This window comes from Sapajus apella, unplaced genomic scaffold, assembly GCF_009761245.1.
Source record: "Sapajus apella isolate SASKATOON/1434 unplaced genomic scaffold, GSC_monkey_1.0 scaffold32, whole genome shotgun sequence".
Lineage (NCBI taxonomy): Eukaryota > Metazoa > Chordata > Mammalia > Primates > Cebidae > Sapajus > Sapajus apella.
The window spans coordinates 20,058,529-20,081,225 of NW_022436972.1; the positions used below are offsets into that span (position 1 = coordinate 20,058,529).

The following is a 22,697-nucleotide window of genomic DNA, read 5'->3' on the forward strand; positions in this document are numbered from 1 at the left end:
GCAACCTCCGCCTCCTGGGTTCAGGCAATTCTCCTGCCTCAGCTTCCTGAGTAGCTGGGATTACAGGCACGGGCCACCATGCCCAGCTAATGTTTTGTATTTTTAGTAGAGACGGGGTTTCACCGTGTTGACCAGGATGGTCTCGATCTCTTGACCTCGTGATCTACCCGCCTCAGCCTCCCAAAGTGCTGGGATTACAGGCTTGAGCCACCGAGCCCGGCCTCATTCTTTTTTTTTTGACCCATTAACCGTCCCTCCAACTCCCCACCCCCGCTATCCTTCCCAGACTCTACTAACTATCCTTCTACTCTCTGTTGGTTAAGTTCTTTTGAGCTAAACTTTTCCAGTTATTTTGGCTCCTTTATTTTACTTCTCAAGAATGTATTTAGTCAATTTCTTGAGTAATTTTGTGCTGCTCAGTCCAAAACTATGAAGATACTGGAAATTTAGACATGTTATATACTCCCTGAGGAGATTTGCAGGTGTGTGTTTTGTAATTTATTGTTTTGAAAGCCAAAAATAAGGATGCCAATAAAGAGGAATTTGTGCTAATGAACAATTTTCAAGAAAGGGCATAGGCTCAGTGCATTTCTTTTATATCTGTGGTGGAATGGTAGTTTATGTTTTTGTTTTTGTTTTGCATGTGCATATATGACTTATCATTGGTTGGTACAAACATGGGTATATCTGAATCATCTGAAAAACTGCCGTTTTTTTCCCTTAAGGTATTCTAGTCCAACTATGGCGATTCTGGTTTTGTAAATCTGGTGGTAGAGCCCAGGGAATGTTTTTTAAAAAGCTCCTCTGCTGATTCTGATAGACTACAGTGTTCGAGAACTAGTTTTGAGCTTTTCTGTAGATTTACACCTTTCTTACATTACTTACCTATTGACTAGGTATGTTACATAAGACTGGTTTCTTGTTAATTATCTAATTTCGGTACTTACACTTTGCAACCCAGAAAATTGAAATGAACTATGTAATGGAGCTCTATTTTGCTCTCAGTTAAATGTGTCTTGTATTTTCTCCCAGGCGTTTACTGCTTTTCTTTGTGGGTTCTAAAAGTAACTTGCTTGATCATGTTGTATGAATAGACACAGTACCTGCTATCTTTCGTACACTTGGCAGACTCTTATTTATTTGGATTACTGACTGGTCCTGTTCTGTTATTTTGACCTTGTGTCTATTTTTAACACAACCTCTTTATATTTTATCATATCTTTCCTTAATTATTCTGGGTTTTTTTTTTTCTATATTCAGTATTTTCTCCCCTCCCTTGCATGTTGTGACTTAAACCTAAATGATTTTAATTTAATACATTGTCCCAGGTTTTTATAATGACCAAATATAGGACAAAGTTTGCAAGTTGTCTGACTAACACTTAACCACTTTCTTAACTAATTTTTTTAGAGGTCACAGACTTGAATATTGTTAAAACATTTGAGTCTTGCTATAATAAAGTCTTGATATCTAGAACTCTTAAGTAGTAGTTGATAGTAAGCAGTATATTGAATTAGACTTCAGTGATTCTTAACTTGAACATTTCTTTAAAACATCCTTTAAAAATGTTCTTTAAAAAAATTCCCAGGGGCGGGGGGTAATGACTCATGCCTGTAATCCTAGCACTTTGGGAGGCCGAGGCAGGCAGATCAGTTGAGATCAGGAGTTTGAGACCAGGCTGGCCAACATGGCAAAACGCCATCTCAACTAAAAATATTTTTTAAAATTAGCCAGGCATAGTGGCGTACACCTGTAATCCCAACTACTCCGGAGGCTAAGGCAGGAGAATCACTTGAACCAGGAAGGTGGAGGTTGCAGTGAGCCGAGATCCTGCTTCTGCACTCCAGCCTGGGCAACAGAGAGATACTTTGTCTCAATTAATTAATGAATTAATTAATTAAATTAAAACAAACAGACATTCCCTGGGCTCTACCTCCAGATCTGCAGTCTGCTTTTCTTATATTTTAAATAAATTTAAAGTGACTATCAGATTATTTATTCTTGTTTGAGATTACCAACATAACTAGATGTTGAAGGTTCTTCACAGAGAATATATTGCCTTTAATATGAAATAATTTCCACCAATGTGCTAACTTCAATAAAGTATAGAATTTGTAGAATATTCAGTTAAGTAGTTGATAATGCTTTTCTATTTTAGTAAAACTTAATGCATGTTTATTTTTGTTGAAAGATGGAGACAATCTCTTTGAACATGAATTGGGGGCTCTCAATATGGCTGCATTACTGCGAAAAGAAGAAAGAGCAAGTCTGCTTAGTAATCTTGGGCCATGTTGTAAGGCATTATGCTTCAGACGCGATTCTGCAATTCGAAAGCAGCTTGTTAAAAATGAGAAGGTACTGTTATTTCCTTGGAAAAAATACAAAATGAATAGTGTGGATGGCATATTTTTCATTTGATTGCTTTAAATTGAGATTGCATGTTTTTATCAGTTTGGTTTCCTAATCTTTTGCACATGTAAAAGAAAGAATGCCATTAAAATTTATAATACGCTTTATTTTACTTCAATAGTATTAATGAATATTGGTGTGAATAATGAAAGTTTAAAATGTTCTATTTCTGTTAAATGTTTTTTATTTGTGAAAAGCTTCTTTCAACAAGCAAACATATTACAAAAATGTATTTAAATTGAAACTTAAGGAAAATTTCCTTAGAGTGTTGTGGATATTTATGGAAGTAGTATTTATGAGAATGTACAAAGTTGGAAGAAAGGGAAATAAAAGTGATTATATATAAGCATTTGAGAAGAATAAAGACATTGAGAAATAAGAGAAATAGAAATTAGATTTGGAGGAAATCTGTTAATGAGACCTGGTAAACCCAAGATGAAAACATTTTAGACTTTTTAAAGTTAAGAAACTGGGATTTATTATTTGGGGTGGTGGGTGGATGGGTATAGGCAGTACAGATCGAGTATCCCTAATCCGAAACTTTCTGAGCGTTGACATGACCCTCAAAGGAAATGCTCTTTGAAGCACTTCAGATTTTGGATTCTCAGATAGGGATGCTCAACTGGGTAAGTAAATGTAATGCAAATATTCCAGAATCCAACAAAATTTCAAAATCTGAAACATTTCTATTTCTGATCCAAAGCATTGCAGTTAAGGAGCACTCAACCTGTATGACAAAAGAGAGTTGGTGTGATTCTTTGCTTAGCAAGTTTAGAGTAATGATAAAATGGTTAACTTCACTGGCTTTTTACTTGGGGGACAATTAGGAAAACAGAATTATCTTTGGCTATATCACATTGCTAAAGAAAACGTAACTTCATTAAAGAAAAACACTCAGATTTAGGGCTGGGAGAGGTGGAGGCAGGAATTAAGTTTTTCAAAAGAGAAAAATTAGTTTATCTCCAAAGATTAAAATGGAAACAAATACAAGGAATAGGAGATTATTTAAACACATCTGAACTGTATAATCAAGTTTTCCTCACTTAAAGGTCTGACTCAAGATTATTTTTGACAGAATTACTACAGTCATTCTCCTTTGCCCACCCCCCCCCCCCATTTCAATATGCACTTTTCTTTGTTTTTTATTTTGTAACATTCCCTGGTCCATCCTCTATGACAATAACTTTCTAAAAAATGCTAATGTAACTTTAAGTCACAGTAATATAGATACACATTTTAGTATAAGGGGGGTAGTAGTTCTTCAGTATACTGCATGATTAGCTGTCTTCTAAAGTATTTATTCAATCCTTGAGCTCACTTTTTATGGGACATTAAAAGATTCGTAAGGAATTTAGAATGTTTGGCTTACAGGAGGAAAAACAATATGAAGAAGGAAGTCATGACACTTATCTTTGCAGAACTGAAGGATTGTCAAGTAAAAGTGAGATTGAATTAACAGTATAGCTCCATAGAAGAGCTTTTATCACATGGAAGAAATAATGCCATTCAACAGTAGAATGTGCATTGTGTTTTTTGTTTGTGTTGAAATTGGAAATGATGAAGTAAAAAGTGGTTGACTACCTGATAGAAATTGTTGAGAGGATTCCTACTTTAAGCAAGAGGTTAGACTAGGTGCCCTCTAAAAGTTTATTTTCAAAGAGCCATTGAGCCCAAATACATTTTCTAATTTTGCTTTGAAATCCAATAAAACTAATTTAATATCCAAAATTAAATACTCTTATAACTTTGCTATTTTGGGTAGAGGTTAACCTGCCCATCTTTCCTACTGTCAACTCATAATGTACATCTTTTTTAAAAATTTGTTTTTGTTTCTTAAATAGGGCACAGTAAAACAAGCATACACGAATGCTCCAGTGGTAGACAATGAATTATTACGATTGAGTCTTCGGTTATTTAAGCGGAAGACTACTTGCCATGCCCCAGGACATGAAAAGACTGAAGATAATAAACTTTCACAGTCCAGTATCCAGCAGGAACTGTGTGTGTCTTAAGACTGAAGTTCAATATGGTATTTTTGTTACTGTCTTCCGTAAACAAAGTTCTTTGGTTTGAAAAGCATTATTAGTGACAAAGGCAGAAAAGATTTATCAGCCACGCTAAAAGCGTGAAGAATTTTGATCTTTAGAGACACTAGTTTTGGCTAACTTAAGATTTTACATTAATTTTTACATAGTACTTGACACTCATGCAAAATAATGTGAAAACATCTAGATTTAGTAGTTTATTCTGCGCCTTTTGTTAAAACTGAAGATTTTGGAAAACGGTTGTCACTGCTCTTCCAGCCTATGAATATTTTTGTGAAATTGAACCAGTGATTTATGCTGGATCATCCATACAGAAGCAACAATTTTATTCAAAAACAATGTGTTCATCAAAGTAATTGCTCACATGGTGCAACACCGCGTTGTACAGACCATGTGAAAGGGAATGCTGGTATAGCTAACATGGTGTGTTTGTAGGTGAATCTCTAGCAGAAAGGAGCCAAAATATTTTTTTCCTTTTGAAAGTCTTTTAAAAATTATTTCATGGGTCTTTTTTTTTTAAAAATTAATATGTATGCTTTGTTACAATGTATGTTAGATGTCTTTTGACTCTAAATGCTTTTTTTTGTTATCAGAGACTGTGTACTATTTTTATTTTTAATAAATGTAACTTCCCTTTCCTTGTTTTAGATTTACTTTGCTCTTCATTAATCTTATTCCCGATGTTCTAAAACATTAGTGATGAACATTACAGTTTCATGCTTCAGATATTTTACTGCTTGTGTCCTTATTGTTGTATTGCCTTAAACAGAGTTGATGTACTTCACATATAGCTCGTTAATACTTAAGGCATCTTCTTAGAATGTGGCTTTTGAAGAAAAAAAATACTCAAAGCAAACCGAGAGTTAACAAATCTAACGTAACCTGAGGTTTAATAGTCTACTATCATATTTGTTAGAGCTATAATTTTTTATTATATTAAACTGCCTCCAGCTGACTATGTAAAACAGATTTACTTTTAAAAATTGCAGTATGTAATTTGTTCTGTATGTGTATGTTCAACTCATGAAGTGGACCCTTAGAAGGATTTGAAATGGACTCTGGCCACAGAAATTATGGGCAGACAGTAGTAGTGATAATAATAAAAGAAACCAATCAAAATTTGAATTTTATCATGCCCTCTCACAGGTTTTTGTTATAATTGTAAGCCTACATTACTTGTGTTAGCAGTTTTGTCTCTATAGGTAACGTAATGACAGTGGTGTAGTTTCTGTTCAAGAAACATGTTATATAGTTAATTTATACAAGATACTTACCCGCCAAAGAAAATGGTCTTATTTTCAAATGACTTTGAAAGCATGTATACTTGCAAACAGAGCAGGAGAAAAAATTAATCAGAATTTCCTTATGTCCTTTTCCTTTACTGTTTTGAATAAAGAAAAAAGAAAAAAAAAATGACCTCAGAGAATGAATACCCTTTAGGAAGCCACTCCCTGATTTTAGTGGATAATATAGCACAAAGATTTAAAGTCCTAAAATTTCTAATCCTAGTTATCAGAATTATGGAATATGACACAAATAATGGTTTTTCCATTTGTCCAGTGACTTCAGGGATATTTCACAAGTTATTTGTTTATAGAATGAAAACTATGTAGTTAAATCTGTCATTCAATGAAACCTGTTTTCTTTCAGTTTGAAATCTTTGTTGTTATGTTACAAAAGAAAATTTAGAACTATTCCTTTGGTTACTTAGTCACAGCATTCAGAGCTTTATGTTTCCAGTGGAAATGTACTAAGTCACAATCTCTTTTAATTCAGCTATTCTCAGTATTTGTGACATATACCTATAAAATTTTTCTAAAGCAAAATTTTTAATTGCATTTTTTATAAAAGCTCTTGGACCATAATTAAAGTCTCAGTTAAACTAGTATTCCTGTAAACAGTCTTCCAGTCTGTAAATTGTTTGCTAGTGGCAGTTAAAGGTCATCTATCTTATAACTGATGGCTCAAGTCTGTCCAGTTGCCGTAATTGCACAACTGGATTCCAGCTGCTGGTAATAAGGAATTGTCTAGATAGATAAAGGACAAGAGTATCCCTGCAATCCAAAATAAATGAGAGTTAACACATAATTAGCTGTTTGATGATTTGGGCAGCTATCCTCACCACTTAGTAAAGGGTCTACTGACAATAAACTTCATTTAACAAAGTTTTGTAAGCATATCTAACTAGTAACTTTATATGCTGAAAAATCTGACCCGTCACTTCACTCTGACCAGTAATTGCAGGTTGTCTTCCTCATCTAGCCCATGACTACGTTAGGATTTATGACTTATTAACTTGAAAATCTGTGGCATTCATAGAATATCCCAGTTTGCTCCTCACTGTCCCAATTGTGTAAAGGTAAGATACATGCTATTGTTGATGATGCTTTTATACCTCAACTTGCTATTTTAAAAAGTTAAATGAACCTCTCCCGCTTTTAAGGATATTCCCTTTTACTGATTTTCCTACATAAATTATATAGCCATATTTCTAAATAACGTATTTAAATCTGATCTAGGACTTAACCTTATTTTATCATTTTTCTTTAATAATCTCTAATAAATTTCTTTATTCATTAATTTTGTTGATCTTTCCATTTGAGTATTTTGAATGCAATGACATTCTGGGGAATCCATAGTTTAAATGGTGAAATACTTTTATTAAATAACTTTCTCCCTGGATCTGTAAACATAATTTCTCAACTTTATTGAGCTGTTTCTTTCAGATTTTTTTTTTTCAATTTTTTTTTTTTTTTTTTTTTTTGTAGAGATCGAGTCTTGCCTAGGCTGGTCTCAAACTTCTGGCCTCAAAGCCATCCTCCTGCCTTGGCTTCTGAAAGTGCTGGGATTACAGGTATGAGCCACCATGCTCAGCCCTGCTTTTTTTTCAGAGGCAGGGTATTTCCCCCCAGGCAGGAGTGCAATGGCAGGATCATACCTCACTTTAGCCTCCAACTCCAGGGCTCAAGGGATCCTCCCACCTCAGCCTCCCAAGTAGCTGGGACTATAGGTGTGCATCATCATAACTGGCTAATTTCTTTTTTTAAAGTGTAAAGGTAGTATCTTGCAGCGGGGCATCATGGCTCATGCCTGTAATTCTTACACTTTGGTAGGCCAAGGCGGGAGAATTACTTGAGCCCAGGAGTTCAAAACCAGCCTGGGCAACAAAGTGGGACACCACCTCTATAAAAAAATACAGAAACTAGCCAAGTGTGGTGGTGCATGTCTGTAGTCTTAGCTACATGGGGAAGCTGAGGTAGGAGGATTGCTTGAGACCAAGAGTTTGTGGCTGCACTGAGCTGTGATGATGCCACTCCACTCCAGCCTGGGCAACAGAATGAGACCCTATTTCAAAAAAGTCAAAAAAAAAAGATCTTGCTATGTTGTCCAGATGATCCCAAACTTTTGACCTTAAGCAATCCTTCCATCTCAGTCTCCCAAAGTGTTCAGATTACAGCCATTAGCCACCTTCTGGTTATACTGTGATAGAAATGTAACCTATCACATTATAGGTTATGTAACTATGCAGTTTACATTTTATTCATATCTGTTTCCTTCCCATCTTTACCTAAGCTACTACAACGTACAATTGTCATTTAACTGATTAACTAATCTAACATTAACTAACATTAATCAGTTATCCCTGCGTATTTCATATGTATTGTTGTAGTGCCAAATGCTGACTTTCTAATTCCATTGTTTCTTCTGCACTTACTGGAATTCCCTTATCCATTTATTTTCCCTTTTTCGTTTATTTATGTCAGTATGAACTCATAGATTTCTATTTTATTTCATGGGTTATAATTTTGTATAATTCAATGTACAATTGGAGTAGCTTAGGTAAAGATGGGAAGTAAACAGACATGAATAAAATGTAAATTGCAGTGATTGCAATGACAGAATAAACCAAATGGCTGAGATGAGAAATAAGTGTAGCAACTGGGAGTTGGTTACTACTTCAGATTATCAAGAAGGGCTTATATAGGAGTTTTTAAAAAAGAAAAGCTAGCAAAGAACAAAAGGGGGAGGAGTATTTTAGGCAGAAGGATGGGAATATGCAAAGGCTTAGGGAAAAAGCTTTGGTGAATTCCAAGACAGAAATATTAGTGTGGCTCAGCATTGGGTGGAGGGGGTGGGGGTTGCTAGAGAGAAGGTCTAGAACAGTGCTGATCAGCAGAATGTTCTACAATGATGGAAATGTGCTGTAAGTGTGCTGCCCAAAAAAAACATGACCAGTACAAGCCTCGTGTGGCTTGTATTAAACACTTGAAATGTAGCCAGTGTGACTGAGAAACTGAGTTTTAAATTTTTGTTTGTCATTACTTTTAAATAGCTGTTAGTGGCTACCATTTGGGGTGGTATAGGTATATATCTCGGGAAAGCCTTGTGAAACATGGAAGTGTTTCCCACAGTAGGGTATAAAACAAATTCTTCTGTTAAAACTTTTATATTTAATGTTCTAGTTGCTTTCCATGGAAAGTAGGACTGATTGTTTTAGTTTACTGCGGCAATGTAATATTTCCTTTTAGAATAAATGTTAATGGCTAAACAAGTAGTCGGGTAATGTGGAAGTAGGACAGAAATTACTGGTGCCCAGATAATTGAAGTTTAGAATTTGAAAGCAAAAGTAATAGGGAATAATAAAAGGAAAAAGACATTCAGTCACTTCAAAACAGGCAAGCAGAAGAGGAAAAAGCAATATAGACCAGTGAGACATAGAAAACACATGGATGTAAGCCCAAATGTTTTCACAAATTATGCTAAATGAAAATATATTCAGTATCCAATTAAAAGACAAAAGTTATCAAAATGCAGAAAAGCAACTACATCTTGCTTATGCAACTGACCTAAAACATAAGGAGCTTTAAAAGGATGGAAAAAAGATAACACCATGTAAACATCAAGAGAAAACAATGTTAATGTTAATCAGTTATCCCTGTGTATTTCATGTGTATTGCTGTAGTGCTTGCCAAATGCTGATTTACTAATTCCATTGTTTCTTCTACACTTAGGAATTTCCTTACCCATTTATTTCCCCTTTATTCATTTATGTTAGTATGAATTCATGGACTTTTATTTTATGGGTTATAATTCATTATTGCTTAAAATGTCCAAGTTTTATACTTGTTAATTAACTTCTGTGTATATGTATGACAATTCCAATATTTAATGCCAATTCAGAATCTGTTTCTATTGTTTCTGTTGGCTCTTTTTCATGTTTTCTTCTCTACTCTTAGGCCTGGTTATCTTTAATTATATGCCAAAATCCTGTTGGCAAAATTGTTTCTAGAAAAAATGTTGAGGTCTGAGATGCTGTTGTCTAGACGCGAGTTTTGTTTGCTTCTGTCAGCTGCCTGAGGTCACTGTCAAATTGAAAACATCTCAATCCAGTTTTAGGAACTAAGATGATCTGCGTCTTGGCTGCACTTTCTGCATGGGCACTTTTAGCTCACTGTTATTGCAGAGTTCAGCCTTTGGGGTCTAGATCCAAAGTGCAAGGGCTTATAAGAACCTCCATTGATGGAGCCAGTGTGCCAGTGTTATCTGCCTTCCCCAAGAGGACATCACCACTTGTGATCAGTTTCTCAGTCTCTTTTCCAGATTTTTAAATGGCACCAAGGCAAAATTGACCCCACATATCAGGTTCACCCCTGGATATCATCTCCTGAATTTTGGCCCAGGAATTTTTCATCATCTTACTGGCTTTTCAGTGTTCAAGCAGAGTTTTTAAAATAAATGTTTTGTCCAGCCTCTCCAGTTTTTAGTGTGAAGTTATTCTGAATTATCTAGTCTACCATTACCAGAACAGTTTATTTTTTTTCTTTACTTCCATTTCATTGCATTAGTATTTCTCCATTTTCTTACCTGTCATGTATCTCATTTGGTTTCCCATAGTGTGTGTGTTTTTTTTTTCTATAACTCCTTTCCTGAGCTTATATTTTTTCTTTCTGTTATTTCATCATCTCTTCCTTCTGGATTTTTGTTTTATGGACTTTCTTCATGGAGGCAATTGAATCACTAGATTTTAATATTCATGTTGAATTTTTTTTCTTGAGACAGTGTCTCTGTTACCTAGGCTGGAGTGCAGTGATGTGATCGTGGCTCACTACAGCTTCCACCTCCCAGGCTCAGCAGTCTTCCCACTTCAGCCTTCCAAGTAGCTGGGAACACAGGCACATGCCACCACACCCAGCTAATTTTTTGTTTTGACTTTTTTGTACCGGCAAATTCTCCCTGTGTTGCTCAGGCTGGTCTGAAACTCCTGGCCTCAAGCAATCCTTGCCTCGTCCTCCCAAAATGTTAGGATTACAGGTGTGAGCCACCATGTCCAGCCTGTTTATGGCGAAATGATGCAGAACAATACTTATCTGTTCTGCAAAATTTTTCAGATGGTGAATATTATTGATCTGTTAATTTTTGCTCATTTCTCTTCGTTGTTTTTTTTTTTAATAGTATCTTTGTATCCGTCTTATGGCAGTTCCTTTTTTCTTAATTACTCAATACTGAATGGCTTCTAATACCATTGTTTGCAGGAAATAAGCCATGGTGGCCTTCCAGACTTCACACACATGCTTCATCTTTTCTGCTGATGTCACAGAAGCATGCTGCCTCATGTAAATGGGCTCCTTGTGATTGCATGTTCAGGTGGCTCTTCCTCCTCTCCTTCCCTGAACCAAACCAGGTCCAGGAGGGACTCCACAGCCAATTAGCTCTTCCCTGCTCCTGTGTTAGAAACAAGGGATATAGCTTTTGCCTTTCGAGGGGAACCCTGAGATCTTCTACTACCTGGTCCCTCTCGACTCTTGCTGCACTTCGTCCTTTCACTTCCTCCTCACACTCCTTCTGCTAAATTCAGCTGTTTGGGCAGCCCTTATGTCTATTTTGACATCTGAAGATTATATCTTATCTCCTAGATTCACTGAAAATAAACTTTATGGAGATTTTTTGTCTTTTTATTGCTTGTATACAATTTATAGAAAAAAGATTTATGCAGCTTGTTTCTGCGAAAGTTCTTTCCAAGCTAAAACTCATTCCAGTGGACACTTTAATCAGCAGCTTGTATAGTTCCATCAGGATGCATTCTTAGATGAACACAGTGTTAATGGATTAATACTTGGGATTACGGTATCAATATATAGACCAAACACATAAATGTGATTTACGAAATAAAGGTTATTTGATGTTATCCTGGTAGGTGGGAATCATATTCTGTCTTTAGTCACATTTCCTTTACAATAACTGTATCACATGACTACCTCTAAAAGCAAAAGAGGCTGGCAAATTGGGTATTTCAATTTTCTAGCCCCCTTATTAGAAATTACCAGAAGGGGCCGGGCGCGGTGGCTCAAGCCTGTAATCCCAGCACTTTGGGAGGCCGAGGCGGGTGGATCACGAGGTCAAGAGATCGAGACCATCCTGGTCAACATGGTGAAACCCCGTCTCTACTAAAAATACAAAAAATTAGCTGGGCATGGTGGCACGTGCCTGTAATCCCAGCTACTCAGGAGGCTGAGGCAGGAGAATTGCCTGAACCCAGGAGGCGGAGGTTGCGGTGAGCCGAGATCGCGCCATTGCACTCCAGCCTGGGAAACATGAGCGAAACTCCGTCTCAAAAAAAAAAAATGACCAGAAGGGATGAGGATTGGATTATAGGTGTTAGCTTTGCCAACCAACCAATAGTGTCTTCCATAACTTCAGGAGAAACATAAGTAAGGAGAAACAATGGTACCAGCTAAGGCCTGTTGATGCCAACTTCGTAAGACTAAATAGTAGTTCAGAACCCAGAACAATGAGTTCTGATTCTAATTCTGCCACAAACTGGCAGTGTGACCCTGAGCAAGCCACTGTACTTTAGCTTCCTCATCTATTAAATAAACAGGTAGCAGAGAATCTTAGGATTTAAATGGAAAGCTGACATGTGATATAGCTCAGAGACATATCAAAGATGTGTTCGCTTACTTGTCGAGAGCTGAGAGCACCATGTAGAGTACAGGGTAGGAAAAGGTCTCTGTTTCGTAGCAAGAGGAATAGGACAGTATTTTGACTAAGGAAATCCTCTAATGCTTCTCAAACCTGTCTGCATCACAGACAAATTTTAATGTAGGGTATGATTTCTGGGCTAGGATTTTCTCCTGATACTAACGGCGGGGGTTGGGGGGGGGGAGCAGGGAGAAGAGAGGGGTGGGTGTGTGTGTGTGTGTGTGTGTGTGTGTGTGTGTGTGTGTGTGTGTGAAATTAAGGGCCCCTCTCCTTGAATATGGACTGAACTTGACCAACTTCTAGTAAGTAGAATATGGTAGAGGTGAAAGTATGTGGCTTGTGAGCCTAGGTCGTGGCTAGTTTCTTGGAATATTCATCTTGGGAAATGCCCAGATGTTAGGTCATGCACACATTTCAAGCTACCCTGAGGAGTTCATGTGGTGAGAGGCCAAGGCCTCCTGCCAGCAGGCATGGGAATTGGCTTGTCTTGGATCCTCCAGGTTCTTTTTTTTTTTTTTTAATTGGATTACTGGATTTGTTCCTTCGTTGGAAAAGGTAAGGAATATGACTTTTTTTTTTAACTGGATTTTGTTCCATCACCAGAAAAGGTAAGGAATATTACTTTTTTTTTTTTTTTTGAGTGGCGGGATCTCAGCTCTCTGCAACCTCCGCTTCCCAGGTTCAAGTAATTCTCCCACCTCAGCCTCCCGAGTAGCTATGACTACAGCTACAGTCGCCCACCACCACGCCTGGCTAATTTTTATATTTTTAGTACAGATAGGGTTTTGCCATGTTGGTCAGGCTGGTCTCGAACTCCTGACCTCAGGTGATCCGTCTGCCTCCACCTGCCAAGGTGCTGGGATTGCAGGTGTGAGCCACCACAGCCGGCCAGGATATGACATTTAAATCACTTTTTTTACATTTGTCTGTTAATGTAAATGCTTTAAAATAAACTGAATCGGAAGGCTAACTGGGAGCTGAAGACTCCTGGACCATATAACTTAAGCATCTCCCCTTGTGCATCCCTCAATCACCCTATATAAACTAACTGGTGGCAAAATTCTATATCCAAGAAAACTGAGTCAGACAACAAAAGTCTACTCAGATTAAATGAGATAAACATGAAAATTGCTGTGTGAACTGTGAAGTAGTATATAACGTAAGATATCTGTGACCATTATTTCCATCTTACCAGTTTTTTGTAGAGAAGTAGTATGGGCTGACTTGTGACCCCCAGATTCATATGTTGAAGTCCTAACCCTTATCTCAGAAGGTAACTGTATTTGGAGACAGTCTTTGAACAGGTGATGAAGTTAAAAGGAGCCCATTCGTGTGGATGCTAATGAATGTGACTGGTGTCCTAATAAGAAAAGGAAGAGAGAACGAGGGGTACACTGTGCACCGAGGGCTGAGCATGTGAAGCAGCAGCAGCAAGAGGGCTGCTACCTGCAAGCCCAGGAGAGAGACCCAGAAGAAACCAACCCTGCTGAGACCTGGATCTTGGACTTCCAGCCTCCAGAACTGTGAGAAAATCAATTTCTGTTATTTAAGCCACCTTGTCCGTGGTATCTTGTTAGGGAAGTTCTGGCAAACGAATACAATCAGCTTCTGGTGCTGTCACTTCTCCAATTTGTATATTCCCACAGCCACAGTTCAAGTATAGGTTTGCATCATTTTCTTTTAAACATTCTTTTAAACATTTTTCTTAAGCATTATAAATTACATTCAGTTGCCTTTAACTGTATGACCACAATCTATCTACAGATAATTTAACCCAACAGTAGTTCATCTTTGCATAACAGGTTAGGGCAAAATGCCCTTCCATTTTGACAGGATACCTCCGTAGCACATGCAGGCAGGAAGCAGGGAATTACACCTTATTTCTGATCCCTGAAGTGTGATAAAAAGCTTTGGAATTATATGAAATGAATATGAATAATAATTCTGATTGTAAAGTACATTGAGTTTGGAAACTAATAAAAGGCATCAGAATGATACAAAAACATCAGTTAATACTGAAGATATAGATGGATAGAAGATGGATAAAGCGAGCTCATTATTTCTTCATTTAGACCATTCAGCAGCCTCTTAGCTGTTGCTTACTACTTGGACACCTTCAGCCCCTTCTTCCTAATTCATTCTCTGCCCTGCTCCCAGAATAATGTCTCTAAATTATCTGAAAATACAGATATGATCGACCCAGTTTCTGGCTGCAGCCCTGCCACTGTCAAGTTATATACACTTAAGGCAATCAACCTCTGTGAGTTGTCACTTTACCAATATAAAGTAAGGAGGTTGGGTTGTATCTTAAGTTTCCATGACTTTCTCTGTCACTCCTTTGCTTAATAGTCTGGATGTTTCATGTTTTCTGTGAAACAAAGTCTAAACACACCACCCTTCACAATCTCACCCCAAAATGGACCTTCTAACCACACCTTCCTCTCAGGATAACTTATCTGCTTCCTGCACCCAATAGACCTTCACGGCTCCATGTGCTTACTTGTCTTCTGTGAGAGTCTGAGTATCTTAGATATTGCATCTTATCTACCTTCTTGTCCAGTGTAGGGCACGCTGCCCAGCATACCAGTAATTTCTTTAAAATGTCGGCTATTTCTTCCTCCCCCTTGAATACTGACTGCCCCCTGCTGACCATCCCCCCAGTGTCTCCTTCACCTAGTAAGTTTGTGTTCATTCTTCAGATGTATTCATGGCACTTTTTCAATGAAACTTTCCTCTTCCCATACCAAATTAACCGTTCTCTCCACGCTTTGTTGTCTGTTATAACACGCCTCCACAGTACATTGGACTATTACAGTCTCTACGATATCACATCTCCTAAATTAGGACTTTAGTTGGGCTGTATAGGTGTCAGCTTATTTTCCATATTATTGGTAAAAGATAAGCATTGGCATATTAAAAATTTAGAGTTTATTTGAGCAAACAGTGATTCCTGAATCAGGCAGCTCCAAATCAGAAGTGGTTGGGGTGCCACCTGAGGTGGTTGCATTGAAAGCTTCTAGAGGGCCAATGCAGAACCTGAGCAAAGGCACGTTTTGATTGGTTAAAATTTGACAATACCTTATTGGAACTACCCCAGTGGAAGTTCAAGACAATGTAACTAAATCCCAGTTAGCCGCCTGTGATTGGATGAACCTATATTTCATTTCCTTTTAAATTCAGAGTTAGAGTCTGGGCATGGTGGCTCATGCCTGTAATCCCAGCACTTTGGGAGGCCGAGGCAGGTGGATCACCTGAGTTCAAGAGTTCAAGACGAGCCTGGCCAACATGGCTAAATCCCATCTCTACTAAAAATACATGAAATTAGCCAGGTGTGGTGGTGGCTGCCTGTAGTCCCAGTTACTCAGGAGGTTGAGGCTGGAGAATTGCTTGAACCCAGGAGGCAGAGGTTGTAGTCAGCCGAGATTGCACCTTTGCCCTCCAGCCTGGGCAACAGAGCGAAACTCTGTCTCAAAAAAAAAAAAAAAAGCAATTCTGTGTTGGGTTTCAGTTTGTTCACTTAGGAACCCAGGGCACTGGAGCTGCCTTAGTCTCACAGCCTCCCATGTAGTTATTTGAACAGGATAATCCACTTGAATTCAGAAGCCATTTCTAATTGATCTTTTTAGTCCCCACTCCCACGCTGTCCCAGTAAACAGCTTTTTCACTTGAAAATGGTGAACGCTCAATTGTTCACTGAATCAAGTTGTGGATGAAGTAGAATTTGTCTACTATGTCATAAAATTTATGGCATATTTTTTCCTTTAGATTTATTCTTCTAACTAAGGGCAGAGGAAGTTTGTGACAAAATTATTACAATGGATCAGGTTCTAGCTAAATCCACTTCAAACTTTCATTCTTTCAGGATAGCGATTTTTTCCATATTAAGATGCAAATATAGGTATTAAAAATTTCTTAGGCCTCATTAATTTTTACTTTCTTATTCTTAGACTTCAGCTCTGTACATTATTTTTCCATGACAATTAAGTTTCATCTGTAGTGATGGGGAAAAAAAAAGAACAAAATAATTAAAAATAAAAAAATTATTTTTAAATTAAAACTATAATACAGTTTTTACATCTGTGGCTGTGATCACAGCTCAGCTGTTAACCTCTTTCTTGCTCTGTTTCATATCTTCCATGATAAACACCAATTCCTTTCCTCTGCATGGCTGTCTCCAGCACAATATTTATGAATTTATTATAATCATTACAAATCAAGACCAATTGAAGGCAGCAATAAGCTTTGTCAAAATTTTTCTATGGGTAACCAGCTGCCTGGGACATTCACCATCACAGATTCAGCTTCAGAAAGTTAACCGGTAAACCTGTTATCAACCACTGATAAGCAGTGCTAAAGAGATGATTGCTTAATTAATCTGTGTATTGTGCTAATGAGGGTTTTAAATGGGTTCATCCCTGAATTTGATTGTTCACAAAGAATGTGAATTTCCTAAAGGGCAAATATAGACAGATTTCCTATTAAAATGAACCATCCAACCAAGAAGCTCTTTTAGTCATTTTGAAGTTTAAAAGGGTAGCAGATAATTTCAAAATAACTTCATGACATTTCTAGTGGCTACATGTGAGATATTATTACCATATCTCCTGAAGCTGTTTGCCAGTTCCTTTGGGAAAGAATTTTATATTACAATTCTTAAATAGATACTGGCTTTTTTATTCTATCAAGACTCCTCAGGGTGCAGCATAAATTAAACTTGTGGCACTTATCTTTCACAAGCAGACTTTGGAGGGGTTGGGAAATAGCAGATACCAATAGTGTCATCGTTCAGTCAAGAATCCATTATGTTAAAAAAACATTCCATACAGGTCAGCCATGGTTGTGCATGCCTGTAGTCCCAGCTATTTGGAAGGCCGAGGTGGGAGGATCGCTCGAGTCCAGGAATTTGAGGCTGTAAAGAGCTATGATGGTGCCACTGCATGCCAGCCTAAGTGACACAGCAAGACCTTGTCTCTAAAATAAATAAATAAATTCATCCCAAATGCAATATCATTAAGCCAGAAGAAGATAATAGGGATGGATGGGGGAGTTGCATGTGTGTGTTTACAGGTAGGGAAGTTCTGTTTACTTTACAGTGGCCTCTTATGTGGCATTCAGGGATAGACCATAACCCAGACCTCAGTTGATTATGGCCTCAGTTGATTATGGCTTGCACTGGCATTCCATGGATACTGGTAACTAGCTGATCCCTAGCATATGTCCTCTTTACCTCTTACCACCCTCCTTTCCTGTGTGAAATGTGAGACAAATCAAATATTTACAAAAACGTAAAAGGGGCACTGTTGCTTGGGTGGGGGTACATGCAAGGAAGGAAACTTTATGGTTCACTTGGTGAAAAGGAAGAGCGAATTTTTCTGCTCTTTGAGAAACTGAGTCTGGGCTGCCTTCCATTACTTATGCCCAGGTGTCTATTTTCAGAGTGACTGATAACTACTGGCCATGGACACCATTCTTCTGTCTCCCCGACCCCCACTCCAAAAACTGGAAATTTTTCTTTCCTCTTTATCTCTCTGTGTGGGAAGAAAAATTCCTTTGTTTATGATACACAGGATGAGTAGGAGGCATTTTCTTGATCTTGAATGTATTTTGTATGCGTAAATTGAAAGTTACTTCAATTATGAAAATGTTTTTTCCTGCTGTTGGTGCATAATGTTGAGTAAGCCTTTTTGGTATTTTAACTGTGAGAACAGCTTAAATGCTGAGAATTGAAATAAACCTGCTGAGTATAAGTAATAACTGACTTTAATGACTTTAACAACTGGTTCATAAAACACATTGAAAGATAAGTTTAAATAATGAACTCTGAAATCTAGGTACATACATATTTACATGGTAGATGAGCTGCTTTAAGACTTACTCAGTTGGACACAGCTTTAAACATTGAAAATTGTGAACTAAAAACATCTATATTGAATCAAAAAGACTTCAACCTAATCTTATCCATAAGTAGGCTGAAATAATATTTTATTTGAATGAAAATCTGAAATGCCCAGGGCTTTTTTAATAACACTAAAATGTAATTCATTAGTTTATTTCATAGCTCAGATATTATCATCCTCTACATGATTCAGTTTGCCTTGGAGGCATACACCCTAATACTTAGCACTATGGTATATTAAAAAATAGATTGGATAAATGAAAATTAAGTACCGTATTAGTTGGCTAGCTAGGGATGTCATTCTGTCTTACATCCCTATTATTATAGTCATTATATAATTACCAGTTAATGATGTTGAACTTTCCCTGAGTCTCACACTTTTGTGTTGCAGAAATGGCTTGCTGCAAAGAACCGCCCTTCACCATATGACTTAGATAAGACCTGTGGACTTATGACTTTGTTTATCTGTGATAAGGTCAGACGTGGATCCAAATTCCCATTTCATAGTCCATTTTAGGTTGCTATAACAAAATTAACAGACTGTGTTAATTTTGTAATTTATAATGAACAGAAATGTATTTGACTCAGAGTTCTGGAAGCTAGGAAGTCCAGGAGCATGGTGCCAGCATCTAGCAAGGGTCTTCATGCTGTGTCATCCCATGGCAGAAGGTGGAAGGGCAAGAGAGCATAAGAGTGAGCAAGAGAGGAAAAACCCTAGTCATCCTTTTTTTTCCCCTTCAAGAATTCACTTCTTCAATGACCTACTCTCTTGATAACAGCATTAATCTGTTTATGAAGGCTAAGCCCTTATGATCTAATCACCTCTTAAAGGTCCCACCTCTCAACACTGTTGCATTGAAGATTAAGTTTCCAACATTTGAACTTTGGGAGATGCAATCAAACTACAGAATGTTCTTCTTTCTCACAAATGATTTGCTGAACTATTTGTCCCCACTGACCAATATGGACTAAATACCCATTGACTTTATGTGACAAAACTGTAATCAAGTCTCCTCCCTCCCCACAAACTCCTGGATCTTGACCCACCCGTGAGCTTAAAGAACAAGGAACAACCCCTCCTTGACTTCCCCTCCTGAGAATCAGCTGGTTACAAGAAAAGATACTTCTAATCAACTGTCCCATCACACCATCCATTCTAAGTCCCCACATCTGTCCTTACTTGCTTTGTTTGCTCCTTCTTGTGAAAGAAAAGCCCTCTTTTGCTTGACCTTTGATGCTTCAGGTCATATGGTCAGAGTGTTTTTCCTGTTTCAATAGTTCCTTCCTTTATAGCAAAAATCTCCATTTTTTTTTTTAAAGTCTCCCCTTACCTAGGCCTGGATTTGTTTTAATTGATATGGTTTAGGGTTTAAAATATCATTCACATGATAATTACCCAGAGACTCTGACCAACATTTGCTCTAAGATATAACATGTCTGCAAGTGATATCCACGTTTCTGTAATAATCTCTTATATCAGTGTAGCACTTTACACTTCACAAAGCCCTGATGCCCACATTATCAGATTTTAATCCTTATTACGAACTGGAGTGAACCATGAGGGAGACCTTCCTGATACAAGGAAAGCAGTGCTTGGATGGACTTAGCCAAGGCCACAGTGGTGGGGCTGGTCATTTCTTCTTGGGCACACAGCTATCCTACACCTTTCACCCACTTGTCCTGTGGAAAGATGAATGCAATTTTTCAGGTCCGCACCTACTGACTCCCATGAAAGCCTTCACACTTTTTCTCTTTGTTCATAAACTGTCTAGACCCAACCAAGCAGAAAACCCCAAGACCTTCCAGAGCAGTGGCTTCACAAGACCTTCCAGAGCAGTGGCTTCACAAGCTAGAAGGGGTTGAATCTCAAGTCACTGCTCAGAGGAGAGCCACCTGGTTGGTGTGTTAACTTAAATCACAGAGATGTGGGGTTGTTAACAGCAGTACACGTATCTTGGCTAATAAAGAGGGACCGTATATAAAGAAATAAAGAAGGGTCAGCAAAACTACTACTCTTCCTGATACAAGTTGAAAAAAACTTATGAAAGGACATTTGAGGGCTGGAGAACCAGGCTTGAATTTATGCAACCAAGAGTAGGGCCTAAATCCCACTACAGGATTTCCCCCATGCAGTGGGCACCACTATGCCTCTGGGCATGAGTTCTGTGTCTTACCCTCCATATCCAGAGCCCAGATGCTCCCACGAGGAGCCCTAGCACTGCTGCCTCCCTCAGCTGAATGGAGCCTGTGGCAGCTACCTTTTCCTTCCCTGGCTGCTGAAGTGAAAGTCCTTTGTAGCAGCTCTGATTGGTGGAGCCTGATCACATGGCTCCAGCCCAGCTGCAGAGGGAGGCTGGGAAGGTGAGTTTCTTCCTTGATTTGGGGGAAGCATAGATCCATTAGATGGAGAATCCCCAGAAGCATAGGAAGGATGTTCAAAGATGCTTAACCAAAAGAAAGAAATATTCACAACAACACTGAAGTTTACTAATGGCAATTTCACTCTGAAGCACTCCGCACATTGAATGTGGCAGCAATGTCAAAGGATACTGCCCTCCGCCACTTGAGGAAGTATTATAACATTGTTTTACTCACTGTTAACACGAGAAAGCCATGAAGTTTGGCTTTTCTACTTTCCATGTCCAGGCACTCTCCACCTCTCTTCACAGTCTAGTGGTCGGGCTGCAGAGACATTATCAGAGCATGTAATTACTACTCCAGCATCTCCCATATTCTCCCATTTAATATTAGCTCTATAGGCAAGTATGTCTCGCCAGTTATTTGGTTGGTCACTTTGTTTGGTCCAAGCGTGTTCTCAAATCAATTTCTTAGAAAGGGACCAGGGGTACAATATTCCCTAAATTCCAATATGTTCATAACAATTTGTCTGTGACTTTTATATTTGAAGATCAGTTTGTCTGAATTCATAGTCTTTGGCCCATATTTTATTTTCTTGAGTGATTTAAATTTCCTACCCCCAACCTTCTGGCATAAAACATTGCCTTTCGAAAGTCTGATATTAGTCTTAATGTTATTCCCTTTAAAAGGACTTGGTTGGGCCGGGCGCGGTGGCTCAAGCCTGTAATCCCAGCACTTTGGGAGGCCGAGGCGGGTGGATCACAAGGTCAAGAGATCGAGACCATCCTGGTCAACATGGTGAAACCCCGTCTCTACCAAAAATACAAAAAATTAGCTGGGCATGGTGGTGCGTGCCTGTAATCCCAGCTACTCAGGAGGCTGAGGCAGGAGAATTGCCTGAACCCAGGAGGCGGAGGTTGCAGTGAGCCAAGATCGCGCCATTGCACTCCAGCCTGGGTAACAAGAGCGAAACTCCGTCTCAAAAAAAAAAAGGACTTGGTTGCTAGTCTCTGGTCAGTGTATAATTTTGGATGTCTTGGCAAGCTTGAGAGACTGGGGTTACATCCTTGTTTTTTTGGATCAGAGCTGTGTGTGGGGCAAACTATTTAACCTTTTCAGGCCTCAGCTGTAAAAAGATACAAATATCAAACAAGATCATTGTGAGGCTTGGGTTAGGTAATGTTTCTAAAGGACTCCAGTTTTCTAATGAAGTCAGCTATAACAACAGATTTCTTTGGAAAAGTACTTATTTATCTGTAGAGAGAAAAAAAATTAAGTCTGAAGTTTTAGAAGCCACAGAAAAGTAAAAGCATTATGACTCACATTTTAATAATTTTATAAAATAGTTTTGTGTCTAGAAGCAATTTCAAAAAGCATCTAGTTCAAAATGAAAGAAAAATGGCAAATCTCCCTGTCTTTTTATTTTCCCTGTTTTTACTACGCTTTTTTTTTTTTCTGCATTGCTACTTTAAACTCCTGTCCTTCTCCACATTCAGAAAGACATCTCAATTAGCCCAGTCCCTTGAGTTCTTTAAATAACGCTGATCAAATGATCAATATTTAACCAGCTTTATCAGTTCTTTGGACAGACCCATTAACTAATGAAGATACCTTGTTAGCATAAGGAGTGACTCAACATCCAGAAGAAATTTGTTTGCTAGATTCTATCTCTCTGGTGATTCCTTCCCAGTTATCTAAATTTCTAATCAAATCACCCTGCTGGATGTACCCTAAGCATGCATTTCTCCAGTTCAGGGCAAGAATAATCTCCAAGTGTGTTGTTGGCATGTACGGTTTACCTTACATGGAAAAGAGAAAACATGTCCTAGAATCTGATTAGCAGTAACTGACAGCTAATCTAATAGCCTTAGAGCTTCTGCACAAAGTAGTCTGATGACCAGTGTTGCTTTTCTGAGGCCAATGCTGGAAAAGGAAAGAAAATGCTTCATCTCTGATGGATGTAGCCTCTCCCACCACCCCGTTTTTCTTTGTTTCTCCAAATAACCATT

The 22,697-nt window shown here is 38.1% G+C and overlaps 1 protein-coding gene across 13 annotated transcripts in view; it reads left to right on the forward strand.

Annotated features, from left to right (window-relative positions):
* Positions 1 to 7,034, forward strand: part of ZC3H13 (zinc finger CCCH-type containing 13) — an 89,373-nt gene extending 82,339 nt beyond the window's left edge. For 10 of the 13 annotated variants that reach the window (XM_032294701.1, XM_032294704.1, XM_032294705.1 and 7 more), the window contains 2 exons: positions 2,192 to 2,355; positions 4,251 to 7,034. In XM_032294701.1, coding sequence (XP_032150592.1) covers positions 2,192 to 2,355; positions 4,251 to 4,421 — 335 coding nt within the window. In that variant the 3' untranslated portion in view covers positions 4,422 to 7,034. The remainder of the gene's footprint in view (positions 1 to 2,191; positions 2,356 to 4,250) is intronic. The other 3 variants (XM_032294713.1, XM_032294710.1, XM_032294712.1) reach the window with 1 other exon arrangement.
* The last annotated feature ends 15,663 nt before the right edge of the window (positions 7,035 to 22,697 follow it).